We start from the raw sequence: 16,990 nt of genomic DNA, 5'->3' as shown, positions 1-16,990 counted from the left end.
CCTTGCTTCTAGATATAAAGCTGTAAGAAAAAAAGAATCTTGAAAGATATTTCTAATTATAAGCGTACAATTAAGTTTGAAGTTGGAATTCACATTATCTCTATGGTCTAGAAAACCTTAAGTCAAAAGTATAGTGTAAAGTTGTCCTGAGGGCCTTGCCAATCTACCCTCAAAAATAAAGAGATATAGACATAAAATGACAAAACTATTCTTCATCAAACTTCTGGATCCAATGACCAATTTAAAGAAAATATAGAATCAAAAGTGCATGCTAAATGACACTACAGGGAAACAAACATCATGATCTAGATTAGACTATGGCAAATTCTACAGTGCAATGCGGCAGATTTTTTTTTAAAGATTTATTTATTTGAGAGAGGAAGAGAGCAGAGGGAGGGGTGGAGAGAGAGAGAGAGAGAATCCTCAAGCAGGCTCCCCATTACGTGCAGAGCCAGACACAGGGCTGGATCCCAGGACCCTCAGATCATGACCTTAACTAAAATAGTTGGACCTTTAACCAACTGAGCCACCCAGGCACTCCCAAATATAGCAGATTTTATTTTACAGAAACAACTGGAAATATATCTCCTAACTTGCACACTTTTCTACAGTGTAAAATTGCCATTTCTCCATCAAACAATGGAGCCCTTCCTCACCCCATTCAAAGGAGGCTGGGCCTAGGACTATTTTGACCCATCAACAATAGCAAAAGAATAGGGCTGTGCCAGTTGCAGGTGTAACCATGATATGGCCTTGCATCTTTCCCTCTTAATTCTGGAAAGTCAGTTTCCCTGTACTAAGTACAAATAGCTCAGGATTGCCAAGCTGCAAGAAGGCTAATCCATATAGACACACCAAGGAATATCAAAGTACTAAGTATGTGTGACATGGGAATGAGTAAAGAAGCTGTCCTGGATAATCAGCCCAGTCAACCCTTCAGATGACACTACTACAAATTCAGGAGAGATTTAAAGCAAGAAGTATCCATTTGAACCCTGTCAACACAAAGAAATGTAAGAGATGGTAATAAATTGTTTTCACTAAGTTTTCAGGTGGCTTGTGACATGGCAAAAGATAAACTGGAAAATAAACTGGTTGTCTTCAACAAATAAATCACTAGGGAAACCAAACAGATTGACTGAGGAAGGGTAAGGGGAGAAAAGCCTATGGACTAAAAGTGTATGAAAGATTTAAGAATATATTTGAAATGAATTTTGATCCTGATTTAATCAAATAAATTTTATTTTTAAACTTTATTATATCTACAACACATTTGTAAATTAATGTATTGACTGGATAGTTGATATTAAAGAATTATATTAACTTCTTTCAGACTGATAGTGGTGTTGTGGTCATGCTTTTAAAAACAGAGCTTATCTTGGGGCACCAGGGTGGCTCAGTAGGTTGAGCAGATGACTCTTGATCTCAGCTCAGGTCACGATCTCAGGGTCTTGCCATGAAGCCTTGTATTGGGCTCCCCACTCAGTGGGGAGTCTGCTTAAAGATTCTGTCTCTCCTTTTCCCTCTGCCCTTCCCCCCACGCTCTCTCACACTCTCTCTTTCTCTAAAATAAACAAAATTTTTAAACCAGATTATCTTTAGAAGTACATACTCTAAAGGTTATGGATAATATGAAATGCTGTCTACACTTTAAAGTATTATAGGGTAAGAAGATGGGGATTTAAAGGACAGAAGATTAGCCATGAGTTGATAATTGTTAGAGTTGGGTGATAAACATCTGGAGCTATACCATCTGTCTACTTTTATATACATTTAAAATTTTCCACAGTGAAATATTTTTATAGGAATAAATAAAAGTAAAGTGTTCCTTGGCTGGTTGGACTCTCCTATACCTCCCAGCAAATAAACTTCTCTGGAAGGCTTTGAAGCATTTGCACAGGAAGATTAGCTCATAACTTTTTCTCTTAAAAAAAAAAAAATACACGAGGAAGACAGACACCAGAAGTAGGAGTCAGCCAAGAAAAAAGGTTCAAAATCAAACCTGCAAAGACAGTAAATGTATAAAATGATAGATAAAAGAGGGTATGGAAAAATAATAAAGAAGTTCAGAACTATCAAAACTGAACAGGAAGATTTGGAAAAGAACAAAGAACTTCTAAATATGAGAAAGTATAATTCTTGAAAGGAAAAATTCATCAGCTGGTTTGTTGGTAGATAGAAACAGAAGAAAGAATTTAATAAAGAGAAAGATCTGAAGAAATTACCCAAAATATAACACAGGCACCAAAAGACAGGAAATGTAAAACAAAAGCAAAAATAAAAATCCCAAAACCAAAAGCAGATTAATAGAAATGGAGCACAAGATGAGGATATACAATAAAATTTCTACTCAGAATTCTGTAAGAGTGTACTAGAAATTGAAAGAGTCAGACTTGATAAAATTGTGGAATACTGATAAAATCTAATAATTAATAAAAGATTAGAAACCCAATTATCCAAAATGTAATAAAAAGAAATCTGTGCTGATACAAGTTATCGTAAAACTTCAGAATAAAGACCAAAGAGAAGATAATAAAAGCATCCAAAAGACAAGAATGATTACTTATAAAAGAATGTATATATATTGTATTGTATAATGTATATTGACAGTTCACTTTTATGAGTCAGAAATAATGGAAAAATATTGGAAAATAGCGTTTACATGCTGAAAAAAATAAAAGAGCTTTCAATCTACCATTATATATCCAGAGAATCTGCCTCTCAAGAATGAGGGTGAACAAAAACATTTTTAGACAAACATAAATGAGATCATGCACCACCCAAAGATCAGTACAGAAAAAAATTTTAAGTCTAGTAAATAAGAACTGTTTAAGGGAAATAATGTATTCTAAAGAAAAATATTCCAAAACAAAAGGCTGAAATGGAAAGAAAGAAAGAAAGAAGAAAGAAAGAAAGAAAGAAGAAGAAAAGAAAAGAAAATGGTAAAACTTTATATAATTCTAAAAACAGTGACCACATCTAATTGTATTTTAAAATCCAGGAAGCAATCAAATCTGGGTAATGATAACATATGACTCAGAAAGGAGTATCGACATTAAAGCATTCTTTAGCCATAGCATTTTCAGCAGAAAGATAAACATGCTAACTTCAGAACTTGAATACGGATATTAAAATATACAACATAATCACTAAGAGAAGATAAAGTATGTAACTTCCAAATTAACAAAAAACAAGTTAGAATGAAGACAACAAAAATTAAAATAGTATCACCCTAAAAGAGGGCAAGAAAGGAGAATAAAAAAGAACAAACACAGGGAAAGTTAGGCAGGTAGAAAACAAAAATAATGTGGTAAAAATTAATCCAAATCTATTAGTCGCCACTATCCATTTGGATTAAATATTTTAGTTAAGAGAAAAGACTGTAAAAATGGATCCTCTGTGTGATTTACAAGGATACACAAGACAAAAGGTATACTGAAAGTAAAAGAATAGAAAAATATGTATCAGATAAGTGAAAATTAAGTTACCTTAGTTTTATTAGAACAAAATAAAATAAGCTTTAAGGCATAAAGTATTACTAGAAACAAAGAGAGTCACATAAAATGTTCAATTCACTGAAAAGATAAACTAAATTCAAGTGTGGAGATACTTAACATGGCTTCAAAACAAATAAGGAAATATTAACAGAAAACAATGAGATAGTACAAAAAAATCGACGGTAGTAAAAAACTGCTTCTTTGAAAAAAGCCTAATAAAATGAACAGAATTCAGGCTAGATTGATCAAGGTAAATAAAAAGCACAAGTCAACAACATTAGGGATTTAAAGGGAAAATAACAGATTCATATTAGAAAAATAACAAAATACTATAAACAACATATCAATAAATTTGAAAATACTAGGAAAATGGAATAAAATATAGAAAAATATAAGTTTCTAAGATAGAAAAATAGAAATTATGAATGTTTTATAACCATTAGAACATTTTGATCATCAGTTTTACAAGTTCCATCCAAAAACTACTCAGCCCAGATAGTTTTACAAGCATGTTTGATCATTCAAAGAAAAGATAATTGGCATGTTACACAGGATAAAGAGGAGGTTATATTCTATTTCAGAGAATGGAATAGAAGTGGAATAGAAGGGGAAATGCTTCGCAGCTCATTTTATAAGGATAATATATTCCTCATACCAAAATCAGACAGGGACACAGTAAGAAAGAAAATCGAGAGCCAATGTTAGAGATGCAAAAGTCCAGACTAGATGAATATATATATTACAATATACTATATATTATACATTATAATAATTATGTAATAATTATTATAAATATATAAAAGCTATGTATAAAAGGAACTCTATCCTACCAGGTTGCAAGGTTGGTTCAACAACAGAAAATCTATTACTGTAGCTCAACAAGTCAAGAGATTAAAAACAAATATACATGTTTTTATCTCAGTAGTGTCAGAAAAATTGTTATTGTCTTCATTAAGGACAGGTAGCATATTAAAATCAGAAATAGAATGAGAGAGGCTGATTGGGAAACAGTTTATATAGCCCTATTTGGTGGTGAAGGAAACAGGATTTCAACTTTTTCAGATTTAAATGAGGTCTTCCTAAAGTGTTACACCAAGGACCCATGTCAACACAGAGTGATCTGTGACCCTGCCATGTCATAAACAACATTAAGTAGAATCTAACTCTCAATAAAAGGGTCTTGGTTTTGAATAAATTAGTATTTTTAAGTACTGCAAAGAAAATCAAAGGCAATGATAACCACCATCTTGACCATTTACCTTGAGTTTATGTTCTTTCCTGTTTACGATCACAGCTGTGATTTGCTGGTCCATAAAAATCAGAATAGTGACCAACAAGGCAGGGATAGCAGCTGCAAGGTACACCCACCAGGGGTTTCCTCCAAATGGTGGGACGAACCAGCCTCGGTTTGGACTTGTTGGCTTGAAGAGGAGAGAGAATATTTTCAAAACATGTTAATACAAAACAGTATGTTAGTACATACTATTTGCTGAAAACTCAATAAGAGAGAGACAATTTTATTTCTGGAGAGCCAACATAGCCAGAAACAGAAACAGTCTCCCTGATAGGTTAAATGAAGATCAGTTACCAAAAACTACCTAAAGGTGGTTATTCTTACGGCAGTATTTTAAACGAAGGAAGAGGCTGAGGGGAAACAGGTAAATGCCATATTGTGCAGTTAGGATGATCTAAGATAAGGACTTAAGAGGAAAAACAGAGATTTAAGTTAAGAGGCAGCCATAAGAAAAACCCAAATATAATAGTAAGGACACAGGCAAGAAATTACAAAGTGACAGTGAAGTTTGTCCATGAGTTTTTGCAGTTATACTGATGTTGCTTCTACAACTGCCAAATTGTAATAGTTTCACATAATATAGAAAAGGCGACAAATATTTTTATATGTTATGAGCTTGCTTAAAAACTCTAGTCTTTCTTGTTCATATAAAAAAATGGGCCAGAATAAGTGGTTAAATACTCAGAAATACTACCAAAAATGAAAAATATGATTATTTTTCCAGTTCTCCATCTAACCTTGGTCAGATCACACCTCCACTACAGAAATAAACATTTTTCTTTCCTTTTCCTAATATTAAATAATGCAAATGAACTGAAACAGAATCCTATGAATTATGTTCTCTACATTTACTATCAAGAAAGTCTCATTTCTCCGAAGATATTTGTCTTCCGTCTCCCTCTGCTCATAACTACATCACTGTATCTATCCTCATTTTACTACCATTATCAGGTTGAGAACTTGGAAGGGAAGGAACTTCCTCTTCATCAGTGCCTTTCAAATCCCCTCTAAAGGGCCTAACTCAAAGCAAACATTCAATTGATATTAACTTAAGTGAACTAATTATTGAATGATTGAAAACTTATCTTTGTATTCTTAAATGAATATGTGATGGCAGAGATAATACAAAAAACATTCTGTTTGCTACATCACAGATACCCCTTCCTCATGAAGTAGTTATTAAGCTAAAACTGTAGTTAGTTCAATTTTTCTTAGCAACTATACGGCCTCAGTGACGGGGAAAGAGAGGCTAGGAGTGTTCTACAAAATAAGGGAAAAACATAATAAAAAATTAGGGAGAGAGATGTATCAATGACTGGAATGTACATTTTATCCATTAAGGCCTGCACATACTAACAGATTTATAAAATGAATAATTCTTAGATCTTCTTTGTAATAATCAAAATGCACATTACATACAAACGTCTGTGTGTATGGCAGGTAGTTTGGTAGCAGGAAGAGAGCACTGAATTAGGAATATAATCTTGAGCATTTTCCTTAATCTTTATGAATTCCAACATCAACATAAAATCGAGGTGATGATAGTTATGTTACATCCTAGAATTATTACATGGATCAAGGTTAGAAGTTATATGAAAATACTTGGCTCATCTTAAATACTCTAAAAATATAACGCAGAATTTGTATTTTTAATAAAAATTAATATAATGTGAACCTTGCAGTGGATCCTAATCAGGCCTGTTAGTGAAGAAACAGACAAAGCATATAGATGTACCTAGCAAAGGACCACTTCTGAAATAAAAAACAAAAACAAAACAGAGGGATCCCTGGGCTGTGCAGCGGTTTGGCACCTGCCTTTGGCCTAGGGCGCGATCCTGGAGACCCGGGATCGAATCCCACGTCAGGCTCCCGGTGCATGGAGCCTGCTTCTCCCTCTGCCTATGTATCTGCCTCTCTCTCTCTCTCTCTTTCTGTGTGACTATCATAAATAAATAAAAATTAAAAAAAAAAAACAAAAAACAAAAACAAAAAACAGATAATCACACAAAACTAATTCAAAAACATACAACAAACTACAACAGGGGAAAGGAAAGAAAGCTACAGAGTCCAAGGTATGACCAAAAATAGACTTTCACCTACCTTGAACTCGCTTGGCACAATTAGTTTTGGAGTATCCACACCTACCAGAGCATCTATTACACAAAAGATGAGGATGGACAAGATAATGGCAAAATCACTGATCAGTTTTCTTGCCTGAAAAAAACAAAAAAGAAAACCAAGGACTGTTTAGCACTGGATTAATATATTTGCCTGTGTTGGAAATGAACACAAAGAATTCTGTGTTTGTTAGCAGTCTACAGTAACAGCATCACCAGCATATTAAAGGAGGTGTCACATTGCACAGAGATTATTTTTCAAATTGTTTTTGCATCACATTTTCTTCTGACCAGAAAGAATCTAATCCCACAGAACAAATCAGTGTGTGTGTGTGTGTGTGTGTAGGCAGGAGAGGGGAATCATAAGTAATATATTCCCAAAATACTGTACACTCTTCCTGTGTGCAACATAGAGGATATCTAGATAAGGATGAAGTCTCAAGGCATATTGTGAAAATCTACACAAAAAATACAGATTTATATTATTTGAGAAATAGCACTGTGTGTACAGGGCAAGATAACTGCATAAAGTTACCTGAAAACACTGAGAATCTAGCAGGAAAGTGCTTCCGAGTTCTAGGTGACTGAGTGGACTCAAGACCTCAGAGAAACATGAAGTGATGAAGACAGAAATATGATATCAACTACCTTTATCAAAGAAAATATTTTTCACTGTAGGCTAGTGCTTAAAGTTTCCTGTAGGTGGGGCATCTCCCCTCTACCGCTTCTTAAATACGGTTGCCATTAGTTGACAAACTTGAAGCTTTCTAAGTATCTACCTCTGATCAGGACAAGGGCTGAGGCTTATGGGATGTAGCATTGACCCCAAACCTTTCCCATGGAGTGAGTCAAGAATGGTCATTTTAGAGTCAGTAGGGGAGCCTGAGACTGTTGGTGGCTCCTCTGCAGTATCCAGTGGCATTGACAATGGCCTCGGAGCACTGCTAGAGCACAGACGCCTGCTACCCCGCAAGTATGTACATATGGTGGCACATAATTTGATCACTCAACAAGAATTTCCTCAATGCCTTTACTTTGACTGGCACTAGAGATACCACAGTGAACAACATGGACACAAACCGTGTCTTCATGAATGTCACATACTCAAAAACACCTGCTTCTAAACCAACCAAGGTGGATTCAGCAGTTATCCAGTTTCCTCAAGGCAAGCAGTCAGCGCTCTGGTACTGCTAGATGGAGCGAGATCAGGGGGAGGCTGAGTGGTTACACAGCTCTGTAGCACGGGGAAGATTGCAGTTAGATGTTCAGCAGGAACGGAACTGAGAAGTGGGAGGACTGCCCAAGGACTGGGCAAGGACTGGGCATGCTCAAGGCCAGGACCATGCTCTGTTCTAGACCCAGGGCCAGGAGCCTTGGGTCCTAACTAGCAGCAAGATGAGAGATGGCCTTTTGGCTAGGAGTTCCTTTCCTTTTGAAGAGCTGGGTTCTGTTAGGTTTAGCTCTCTTGAGAAGTACACACAAAGAAACAGAAAGCCATCTATGGGCTATGTTAAGGGCAAGTGAATACCAATCATACAATGATGTCAAGCACAAAAAGATGGCAGGGATCAATCTGGAGAGAAAAATAGAGTGCAGTGGTTAGGAGCACAGTTTCTATAGTCAGGTGACCTGGGTTGGAACTCTAACACATTTATTTCCTATCTGTAAACATCTACCCTTTCTTAGCTTCAATTACTCCATCTGCAAAATGTAGCCAAAATAATCCCTACAACCTCATCAGTTTGTTATAAGAATTAAATAAGATAAGCCACGAAAGTGCTTAACATAACATCTGGAACATAATAAACTCTCCTAATGTATGTTAACTGTTGTTATTTCAAGTTCCATGAGGCCTCTTTGGCTGCAGAAACCACTGGAATAACTAAATAATCTACCATCAGGAGGTCTTTAGAAGGAATCATCAATTCCAAGAAACAAGATATAAAAGCCCAGTAATAATATGGAACTGCCACTCAACTAATTTTGGTTGGAAGTATCTGGAATCCCTGCAGGAAAAGGATGTTTCCCAGGGCTCAGTATTAGAGGAAACTCCCAACTCTTAAGTTTTGTGTTAGTTAAGTGTTGACACAGGCAGTTCAGGATGGTCTGGCAAAGATGGCCATATGACACAGGTTGATGAATATATTCTTTCCAGTCCAGTAGGTTATAAATCACTGGAAGACCAGCAGTCTTTTTGCAAAGGCAAAAAATAAGTTATTTCTTTTTTTTTTTCATCTTCCCCAGTTTTTATCCAGCAAATCCAATTTGTTGACAATTTAGATACACTAGAAGTTGTTCAAAGGAGTGGAGGGGAGATGGCTATTTAAAGGAGAGTGCTTCTCCTTTTCCTCATAAACAGAAGAGAAGTAGGGAGTAGCAAATGAATCCCAATCTTTAATTCCTTGGCAGAGAGCCCCAGGGGGTGTGTGCCCCTAGCCCCACTAGGGAATAGACCTGTATGACTGGAACCACTACCAGACACCTGGGACATGTTGCTTCTTTAGTTAGGAGAAGAGGCATTCTTAGCTTTCCATAAACTGAACATTGAAGCTCTAAACCTGCTCTTAGTTAATGGCAACTTACTTTTTCCTATTGCTTAGGCCAAAAACTTTTAACTACCCGCATAACTCTTCTCTTTTTGTCATATCCTACATCTAATAGGTCAGCAAATTACCTTCAAAATGTACTCAGGATGCTGTCACTTCTCACCACCTCCACTGCTCCCTTGTCTAAGACACCATTTTATCTTCTGTGGTTTCCTGCTTCTTATCTCATCTTCCTGATTCTGTACTTGCCCCCTTCAGTCCATTGTCAGGGTAATCAGTATAATCATGTTAAAATTTAGGTCACATAATGTGATAGGCAAAATAATGCCCTCCCCAAGGATGTATAGGTTCTGCTTCCCGGAACCTATGAGTATGTAATGTTGCATGGCTAGAGAGAATTAGATCACACACACAATTAAACCTGCTAATCAAATGACCTTGGGATTGGGGAAATGATCCAAAATGATTTTGGTAGCTCCAATGTAATCACCGGGATTCTCAAAAATAAAGGGGGAGGCAGAAGAGTCAGTGACAGAGTGATGCACTGTGAGAAAGACCCAACTGGCCATTTCTGGCTTTGAAGATGGAGAAAGGGGCCACAGGCCAAGAAATGCAGGTCACCTTTACAGGCTGAAAAAGGCAAGGGTATGCATTCTTTACCAGAGCCTTCAGAAAGGACACAGCCCTGTCAACACCCTGACTTTAGCACATTGAGACCCATTTCAGTCTTCTGTCCTCTAGATCTTAAGACAATAAATTTGTGTTGTGTTAAGCCATCATATTTATAGTAATTTGATATAGGAGCCATAGGAAACTAATATAAATAGATTATCTTTTAGTTTAGTTATTAGTTTCCTAAATTGATGCATGTAATATATATGGAAGAAATATATCCAATACATATGTGGGCAAAATATTATATATTTGGAAGAAACCCTCAGCAATGGTATTCTTATCAAATATGACACTATTATATCATGAGTATAAAAGTAGCTAAAAAGACAACTATTAATATGATTCATTTCTTACATTTACATTTCTTAAAATTTGTAGGGAAAAAAGCTACCTTATTAATAATATTGCCTAACCTCATTAAAAATCACAGCCAGGGTGATATGTTCCATATAAAATATTCACTTCTATTTCCCCTTCCTTTCCCTTAAATTGTACAGTACAGTTCAGGTACAGCAGAAATCACTCCTGGGGAGTGTTTATCATCAGACATGCATTTCTAAGACACTGGATCCAGTTTAAACTTCATAGTACGGAAATTGATTTTTCCCAGGCTACTTTTGTATTCAACTCCAAATCTTCTAATTGGAGAAAGCATGTCGGGGTGCTATTTTAGAAGATTGTTCAGGTCTTACCTTATACTAAAATTAAACTTTAATTTGAACGAGGGAAAACTGACAGTAGAACTATAAAGTGCCCTAAAAATGTCAAGTGCTGAGTAAATACAGCTTTTACTAGATACACTCTAGGACCTGTGAACAAGAGCTTTAACTTTAAGGAGATAAGAATCACTCTCTTGAGGTCATTCTCACATTTCCAAGCACATTTAGAAAAAAAAAAAAAAAAACATGAATTCCCCTTCATGTTTTTTGTTTATTTTACTTTCCATTTTCATCAAACTTAAGCTCTCGCAAAAACTCTAAAACAACAACCTTTTTTGTGCCAATATATAAAGAAATGAAATTAGAAACTCATAGTTCTTAATTCCTTTCTAGCTTTTATTGCTAATGATTAGAAGTGCCAAGGTTTTCGTGAGAAACCGGTTTTCACAAGATTTCATACACAATTCTGTGGATTCGAGGGCTTCAAATCTAGCTTGGACAGATATAATTTGTGGCTGTCCCTCCAGTCAAATACTAAGTCCCTCCAAGGTCCAACTTCAATATCCTAGGAATATAAACTATGACAATCTAAGTTAAACACAAATTAAGACAATTCATATATAGCAAGGGCTTGCTATTAAAAAAAAATTTTGTTTTTCTTTTTTTTTAATGATACACAGATGTGCTAAAATGTAAGACAATTCCTATCTCCATTCATGAATAAGGCAAAAAAAAAGTGTGTTTCAACTAAGATCCTTTTATATCAGACTGGTTTTGAGCTCATTTATTTATTTATTTAAATAGATTTTATTTATTTATTTGTCAGAGAGAGAGAGCACAAGCAGGGGGAGTGGCAGGCAGAGGGAGAGGAAGAAGCAGGCTCCCTGCAGGGAGGCCGATGTGGGGCTCAGGATCCGAGATCATGACCTGATCTGAAGGCAGACACTTAACCGACTGAGCCACCCAGGTGCCCCAAGCTCTTTTATTTTTGTTTACCATTTTTTAATTATAAAAATGAAAAGAAGAAAAATATTTCTGTCCTCTGCAGAATTAATTATAAAATTTCTCAACTAATCAAATAAGAAACAATAAGAAATAACCTTAAATATTTAAACTATCAAAGCAAAGAAGATATTACATGGATGGGAAGAGAAATTCAAATAACCATACACTGTTCTCTTGTTCTGGGGCAAAAACCACCTAATAAATCTACTATAAACATACTCTTCATGAAAGATGGTGCTTATTAATTATTAAGAGAGTCATAATTATGAAGACACCAGCAGGGAGAAACTAGTTAATTTGCAGGGGGAAAAAATGAATTTGGTTTCTCTGAAGCCCCAGAAGACATTTGGTTTTCACTTTGTGAGGGCTGCAGCTGCTCCTAAATTAACAGGGGAAAGGCTGTGAGCCTGCAGAGCTGCTCTCAATGGATGGAGCTGTTACAGAGACAAGTACAGCAGCAGGGACCCTGTGGGTTCTCAATAAGTATTAATTCATGATGTCAATTCCTCTCACGATGGTGGTGCTTGGAAACCACTAAACAACAGTGGAAAAAAAGCATTTAATGTAGATGAGAAAAAGTATATCAGACAAATATGTATACCAGACAAATATGTGCCTTTTGGCAATCATGAAAAAGTACAAAATACTATGAGAATTTTGAAATTTGATCCCCGCCCCCCCCAGGAGCCAAAGCATAGCACTAAAAAAGAAATAAGCATTGGTATCAGTGTAGCAATCATAATACACTGTACTTTGAATCAATAAAGCCCACTATAGTTAGAATTCAATAAAAGGAAAGTCTGATTTAGACTCCAGGATTTAAATGCTGTGAATTTTAGAGTCAGAGATTTGGGGAACAAAGAAGGGAATTGGATTGGGCACTTCCTCTGGGCGGTTCTTAGAGCTTCCCGATGGAAGTCTACCTTTAAAAAAATTGTTTTTCCAAGCATGGAACAGAGGGGTGTAGGCCTACAAAGTGGGTCAGCAGGAATGCTAGTGAGACTTCAGCCCACTCGGGCCTCTTCCTGCATCCTGCTTCAAAACTGAGCAGCAGAACAACAGCAAAACAAACCTAGTAAGTGTGTGCCAGAAGCAAATGATCAAATTACATGGGACATACTGTGTCTCAATCTGGACATTATATTCTAAGTAGAAAGTGAAAATCTGGAGCTGATCCAGAGATGGGTACCAGAGGAATAGGATTCCAGAAAACTCACTGCATTAAAAACAATGGTAGCCCTTGAGAAGTTGTGGGGAAAACTGTTTTCAAATATGTGAAATCTGTCACAGGCAAGAAAGACAAACTTGTTCTGTGTAGCCTCTGAGGGCAAGGGCAGACCCCATGGACAGAGGGTGTGGCAGAGAAGATTTGTGTATCTATGAGGAATGCCCTCAGAGATAGGAGTTCCTGTCCTAGGAAGCATTCAAGCAGCCCACAGATGACCACTTGTCAGAAATAAGAGGCAGTATCGGACTACATGGTATTCAAAGGCCCAACACGGAAATGCAATGACTAAGGCTCAATTATCAAAATTTCTTTGCCCTCAAATAGGGTCTTCTTGATATATCCCCGCAGAAAATATTATAATAAAGGGTGCCAGGGGTGCCTGGGTGGCTCAGTCAATTAAGCATCTGACTCTTGACTTCAGCTCAGGTCATGGTCTCAGAGTCCTGGGACTGAGCCTTGGCTCAGGCTCCACACTCCATGGGGAGCCTGCTTGAGATTCTTGTTCTCCCTCTCCCTCTGGCTCTCCCCTACCCCCACCCTACTGAATACCTGTGCTATCTCTAAAATAAATAAATTACCTCTAAAAAAAAGTTCTAGGACTTAAAAATTGGTTTTATAATAATACTAAGATACAAAAATTAAATTTTATTGGTGTTCAATTTACTAACATACAGAATAACCCCCAGTGCAAAGAATTAAGTCACATATATAAATAAGACTATTTGAAAATTGAGTAGGAGACCATTTTGTGTTAATGAGTGGATTTCAACGCTGGTGACTTTTCTATGATGGGCAAGTAAGGTGAAAGTGTTTAGGACCAACAAAGTACCAGGATCAAAATTATTGTCCACAGATTGCTTCTGTGGCACCGTTTAAGCGCTCACAAAACACTTGGCAGATCTGTGCTCCCAGCCTTATTTTTCTTAGGGCTCAATTTAGGTTGACTGCCTTTTTGGTCATATATCTATAAGAATTGAAGTATTTATATCTTTCTTAAAAGTTTAAGAGGTTGAGTTGTACTTATAATCAAATATCCCCTTGTCACTCTTAAGAAAAACATATGAAAATCAATTTTGGATAAAACGAATTTGACTTCGAAAATCACTTTCCTTGGTACAAAATAACACAAGAATTTGAAAATCTGATTCCCTTTCACTATCAACAAAGCCATTTTCTGAATGAGCTTCAATGGCATGATGTGGTCTGTTGTTTCTGCAAAAGCCAGCTAAATGTCACCCAGTATTACTAACACTAGAATGGGACAGAGAATACATGCCTATTTTTTACTAATTTTTGGATATATTATTTGTTTTAGTTTGATAGTTTTTACCATTCATCAAGAGAGTTTCTGGGAGAAAAAGAAAACAGAAAGGATGTCACCTGATTCTTATAAAGGTTTTTTTTTTAATCAACTAAAAACATCTAACTTTAATAGAACTGTCACAGGCCAAAATGTCAACTAAAAGTCATGGAGTTAAAAATATAGTAAATTGTGGAATTCTAGTCTGTGTTCCACATGGATGAAGACTAAATGTATCACCTAACTATAATGCTCATTATATTTCCACTAAAATTCCTGAAGCCCTATACTTTTTTCTTATTCATATAGCCAGTTCCTCAAAGACCACCATCAATTTACTTAGGTGACAGGAAAGCACCAAAGTGTGATTCCACAGAAGATAGTAAGCATGAATGGAGCAGAAGGATCAAAATGAGTCACACACATTTGAAAACCCAGAAATCTAACTTATTCAACAATATATATTTAGTTCCTACTAGGGGCCAGGTTTATGAATTACCTGTCTTTGTACCCCTACCACCCAGTATTGTAACAAGCACACATTAGGGTCACAATATTTTTTCAATATGGAATGAATATACTAATTATAGGATACTGTTTTTTTTTTTTTTAAGGACATCAAAGAACATTCTGCTCAAGTGTCATCTAAATAAAGTGTAGAAAGTGTCACAGCTATTGATGTTATCTGGTATTTATTTAACTGACAATAACAATCAGGAGGCATATTAAAAAAGAATCTCGGGGCGCCTGGGTAGTCCAGTCAGTTAAGTGTCCGACTCTTGATTTCAGCTCAGGCCATGATCTCAAGGTCATGGATTAAGCTCCACCTCAGCAGGGCATGGAGCCTGCTTTAGATTCTCTCTCTTCCTCTCCTTCTGCCCCTCCTCTATTTCTCTCCCCTCTCGGAAAAAAAAAAAAAAAATCTTACTATTACATCAATTCATGTGAGGGTCAAAACTGTTACTTATTCTAATGCAGGGAAAAGAGGAAATAAAGTAGTTCCTTAAGAGAGACATTTTCATACCAAATATGTACATCAGCCAGCCACACCATATTTGACTATGTATCAAAGTATCAATAAATTTTGCCCAATTCAGAGGATATATGGCTTTATGAGTTCTACTACTACTAATCACAATCTACTACTAATCACAATTCTGCTCTAAGCCACTGCTTTCATTTTACCAGCACATATGCAGAGATGGCATCTCTGTTGCATGCATATGATCACTCATTGGTATGGCACTCTGGAAGAACATTTCATGTCCACACCCTGAGCCAGCCATCTGCCACAGAAGATCACAGATGATGCTGTGATGCTCCTACAGAAAGCTTTGATGCCAAAAGCCTTTGACTAAAGACTTGAGGCTGATGTAGCAGACGAGTAACTGTATGGGGTAACAGTCTGATACACCCCTCTAAAAAGAATGTAGAGCACAAAGAAGACAGGCAATGCAGTACTGGTATTCCATTCGTGTTCCCCTCAGCATTAGGGTTCTCTAGATGTGCCCAATATACAAATTAACTTCCTGATAGACACAGGATAACAAACTCTTTTGCCTTAAGTGCTCACACTGATGGATTACAACTAGCTTCCTCAGGGAGAGAAGAATGGATAACTGACCCTGGTCTTGGCCACGGTAATGACTGGCTAAACTAGGGGAATAGAAGTCTAAGTATAAGGGAAAGAGACTAGAGCAGGATAACCGAGGGGACCATGACCAGTTGAATTTGTTTAAAAAACAAAACAAAACTTAGGCAATTGCAATGAGTATCATCTTTTGTCACACCAGATCTATTTTGAACTCCTTGTCACCAGGCTCCCTGCCTTGGGAGACGGACTGTGTGGTTTGCAGTAGGTTCTCTTGCTCTCTAGCTGGGTTTAGCCTGGAGTAGCCTGGGAAGGCCATCAGAAGGAAAAGAGAGATCAAAGTATTTATTCCCATAGCTGGGACGCTGCCTCAGGCTAGCTACATCCCTCAGCCCAAGGTTACTGCAGCTGCCAGGACAGTGTTTTCCACCCTTTGGTTGAGACTCTTCTGGGTTCCAGCAAACCACTCCCTTTGCGACACCTTTGGGCCAAGGATAGATAATAATAACTCCACAGTATGAGCACTGGACACTACACTCTCCCTTGTGGGCCCCCTAAACCTAAATGCACTTCTATAAATAATGCTTTTGGTAAACCCCTCAAGTCACCCCATCTGAGTGTATAATGTTTCCTGATGAGGATAGACTGATAGACCGAATATGATTTGAGATTTTGATTTGGGTGATTGGGAGGGTAGGTGATATTATTAGCTGAGATAAAGAATACAGGAACGTTCAAATGTGGAAAGAAAAACCACACGTTGAATTTGCTATATAACAACTGTGGCTCATCCACAGTGAGAGGCTGGTAGCAGTGCTAAATCAGACCTGCATAAAGATGGAGATAATAATTAATTTTTTTTAAATTTGTAAGTCCTGTTCATTGCTGTAAGCTCTAGCTTAAAATGGAGAATTCATTTAATTTAGGAGATGGAGTCAGCAAACTCTCTTTAACATTACACAACACTAGAGCTCAAAAGGATGTTAATTGTCTTCTAGCTGAGCACTCATTTTATGGGTGTAGTAACGAAAGTCCACAGTTAGCTATCAAAGGGCACACTGTGAGTTAATGGCAGTGC

General features: G+C 36.8%; 1 protein-coding gene across 7 annotated transcripts in view; it reads right to left on the bottom strand.

Moving 5' to 3' along the window:
* Positions 1-16,990, bottom strand: part of SLC4A4 (solute carrier family 4 member 4) — a 343,869-nt gene that overhangs the window by 34,728 nt on the left and 292,151 nt on the right. For all 7 annotated transcript variants that reach the window (XM_077848312.1, XM_077848309.1, XM_077848311.1 and 4 more), the window contains 2 exons: positions 6,892-7,005; positions 4,757-4,918 (listed from right to left, as the gene is read on the bottom strand). In XM_077848312.1, coding sequence (XP_077704438.1) covers positions 4,757-4,918; positions 6,892-7,005 — 276 coding nt within the window. The remainder of the gene's footprint in view (positions 1-4,756; positions 4,919-6,891; positions 7,006-16,990) is intronic.

The sequence above is a fragment of the Canis aureus genome, chromosome 14 (assembly GCF_053574225.1).
Source record: "Canis aureus isolate CA01 chromosome 14, VMU_Caureus_v.1.0, whole genome shotgun sequence".
Taxonomy (NCBI): domain Eukaryota; kingdom Metazoa; phylum Chordata; class Mammalia; order Carnivora; family Canidae; genus Canis; species Canis aureus.
The sequence above is the reverse complement of the archived record's forward strand: the minus strand, read 5'-3'. Positions and strand labels throughout refer to the sequence as shown.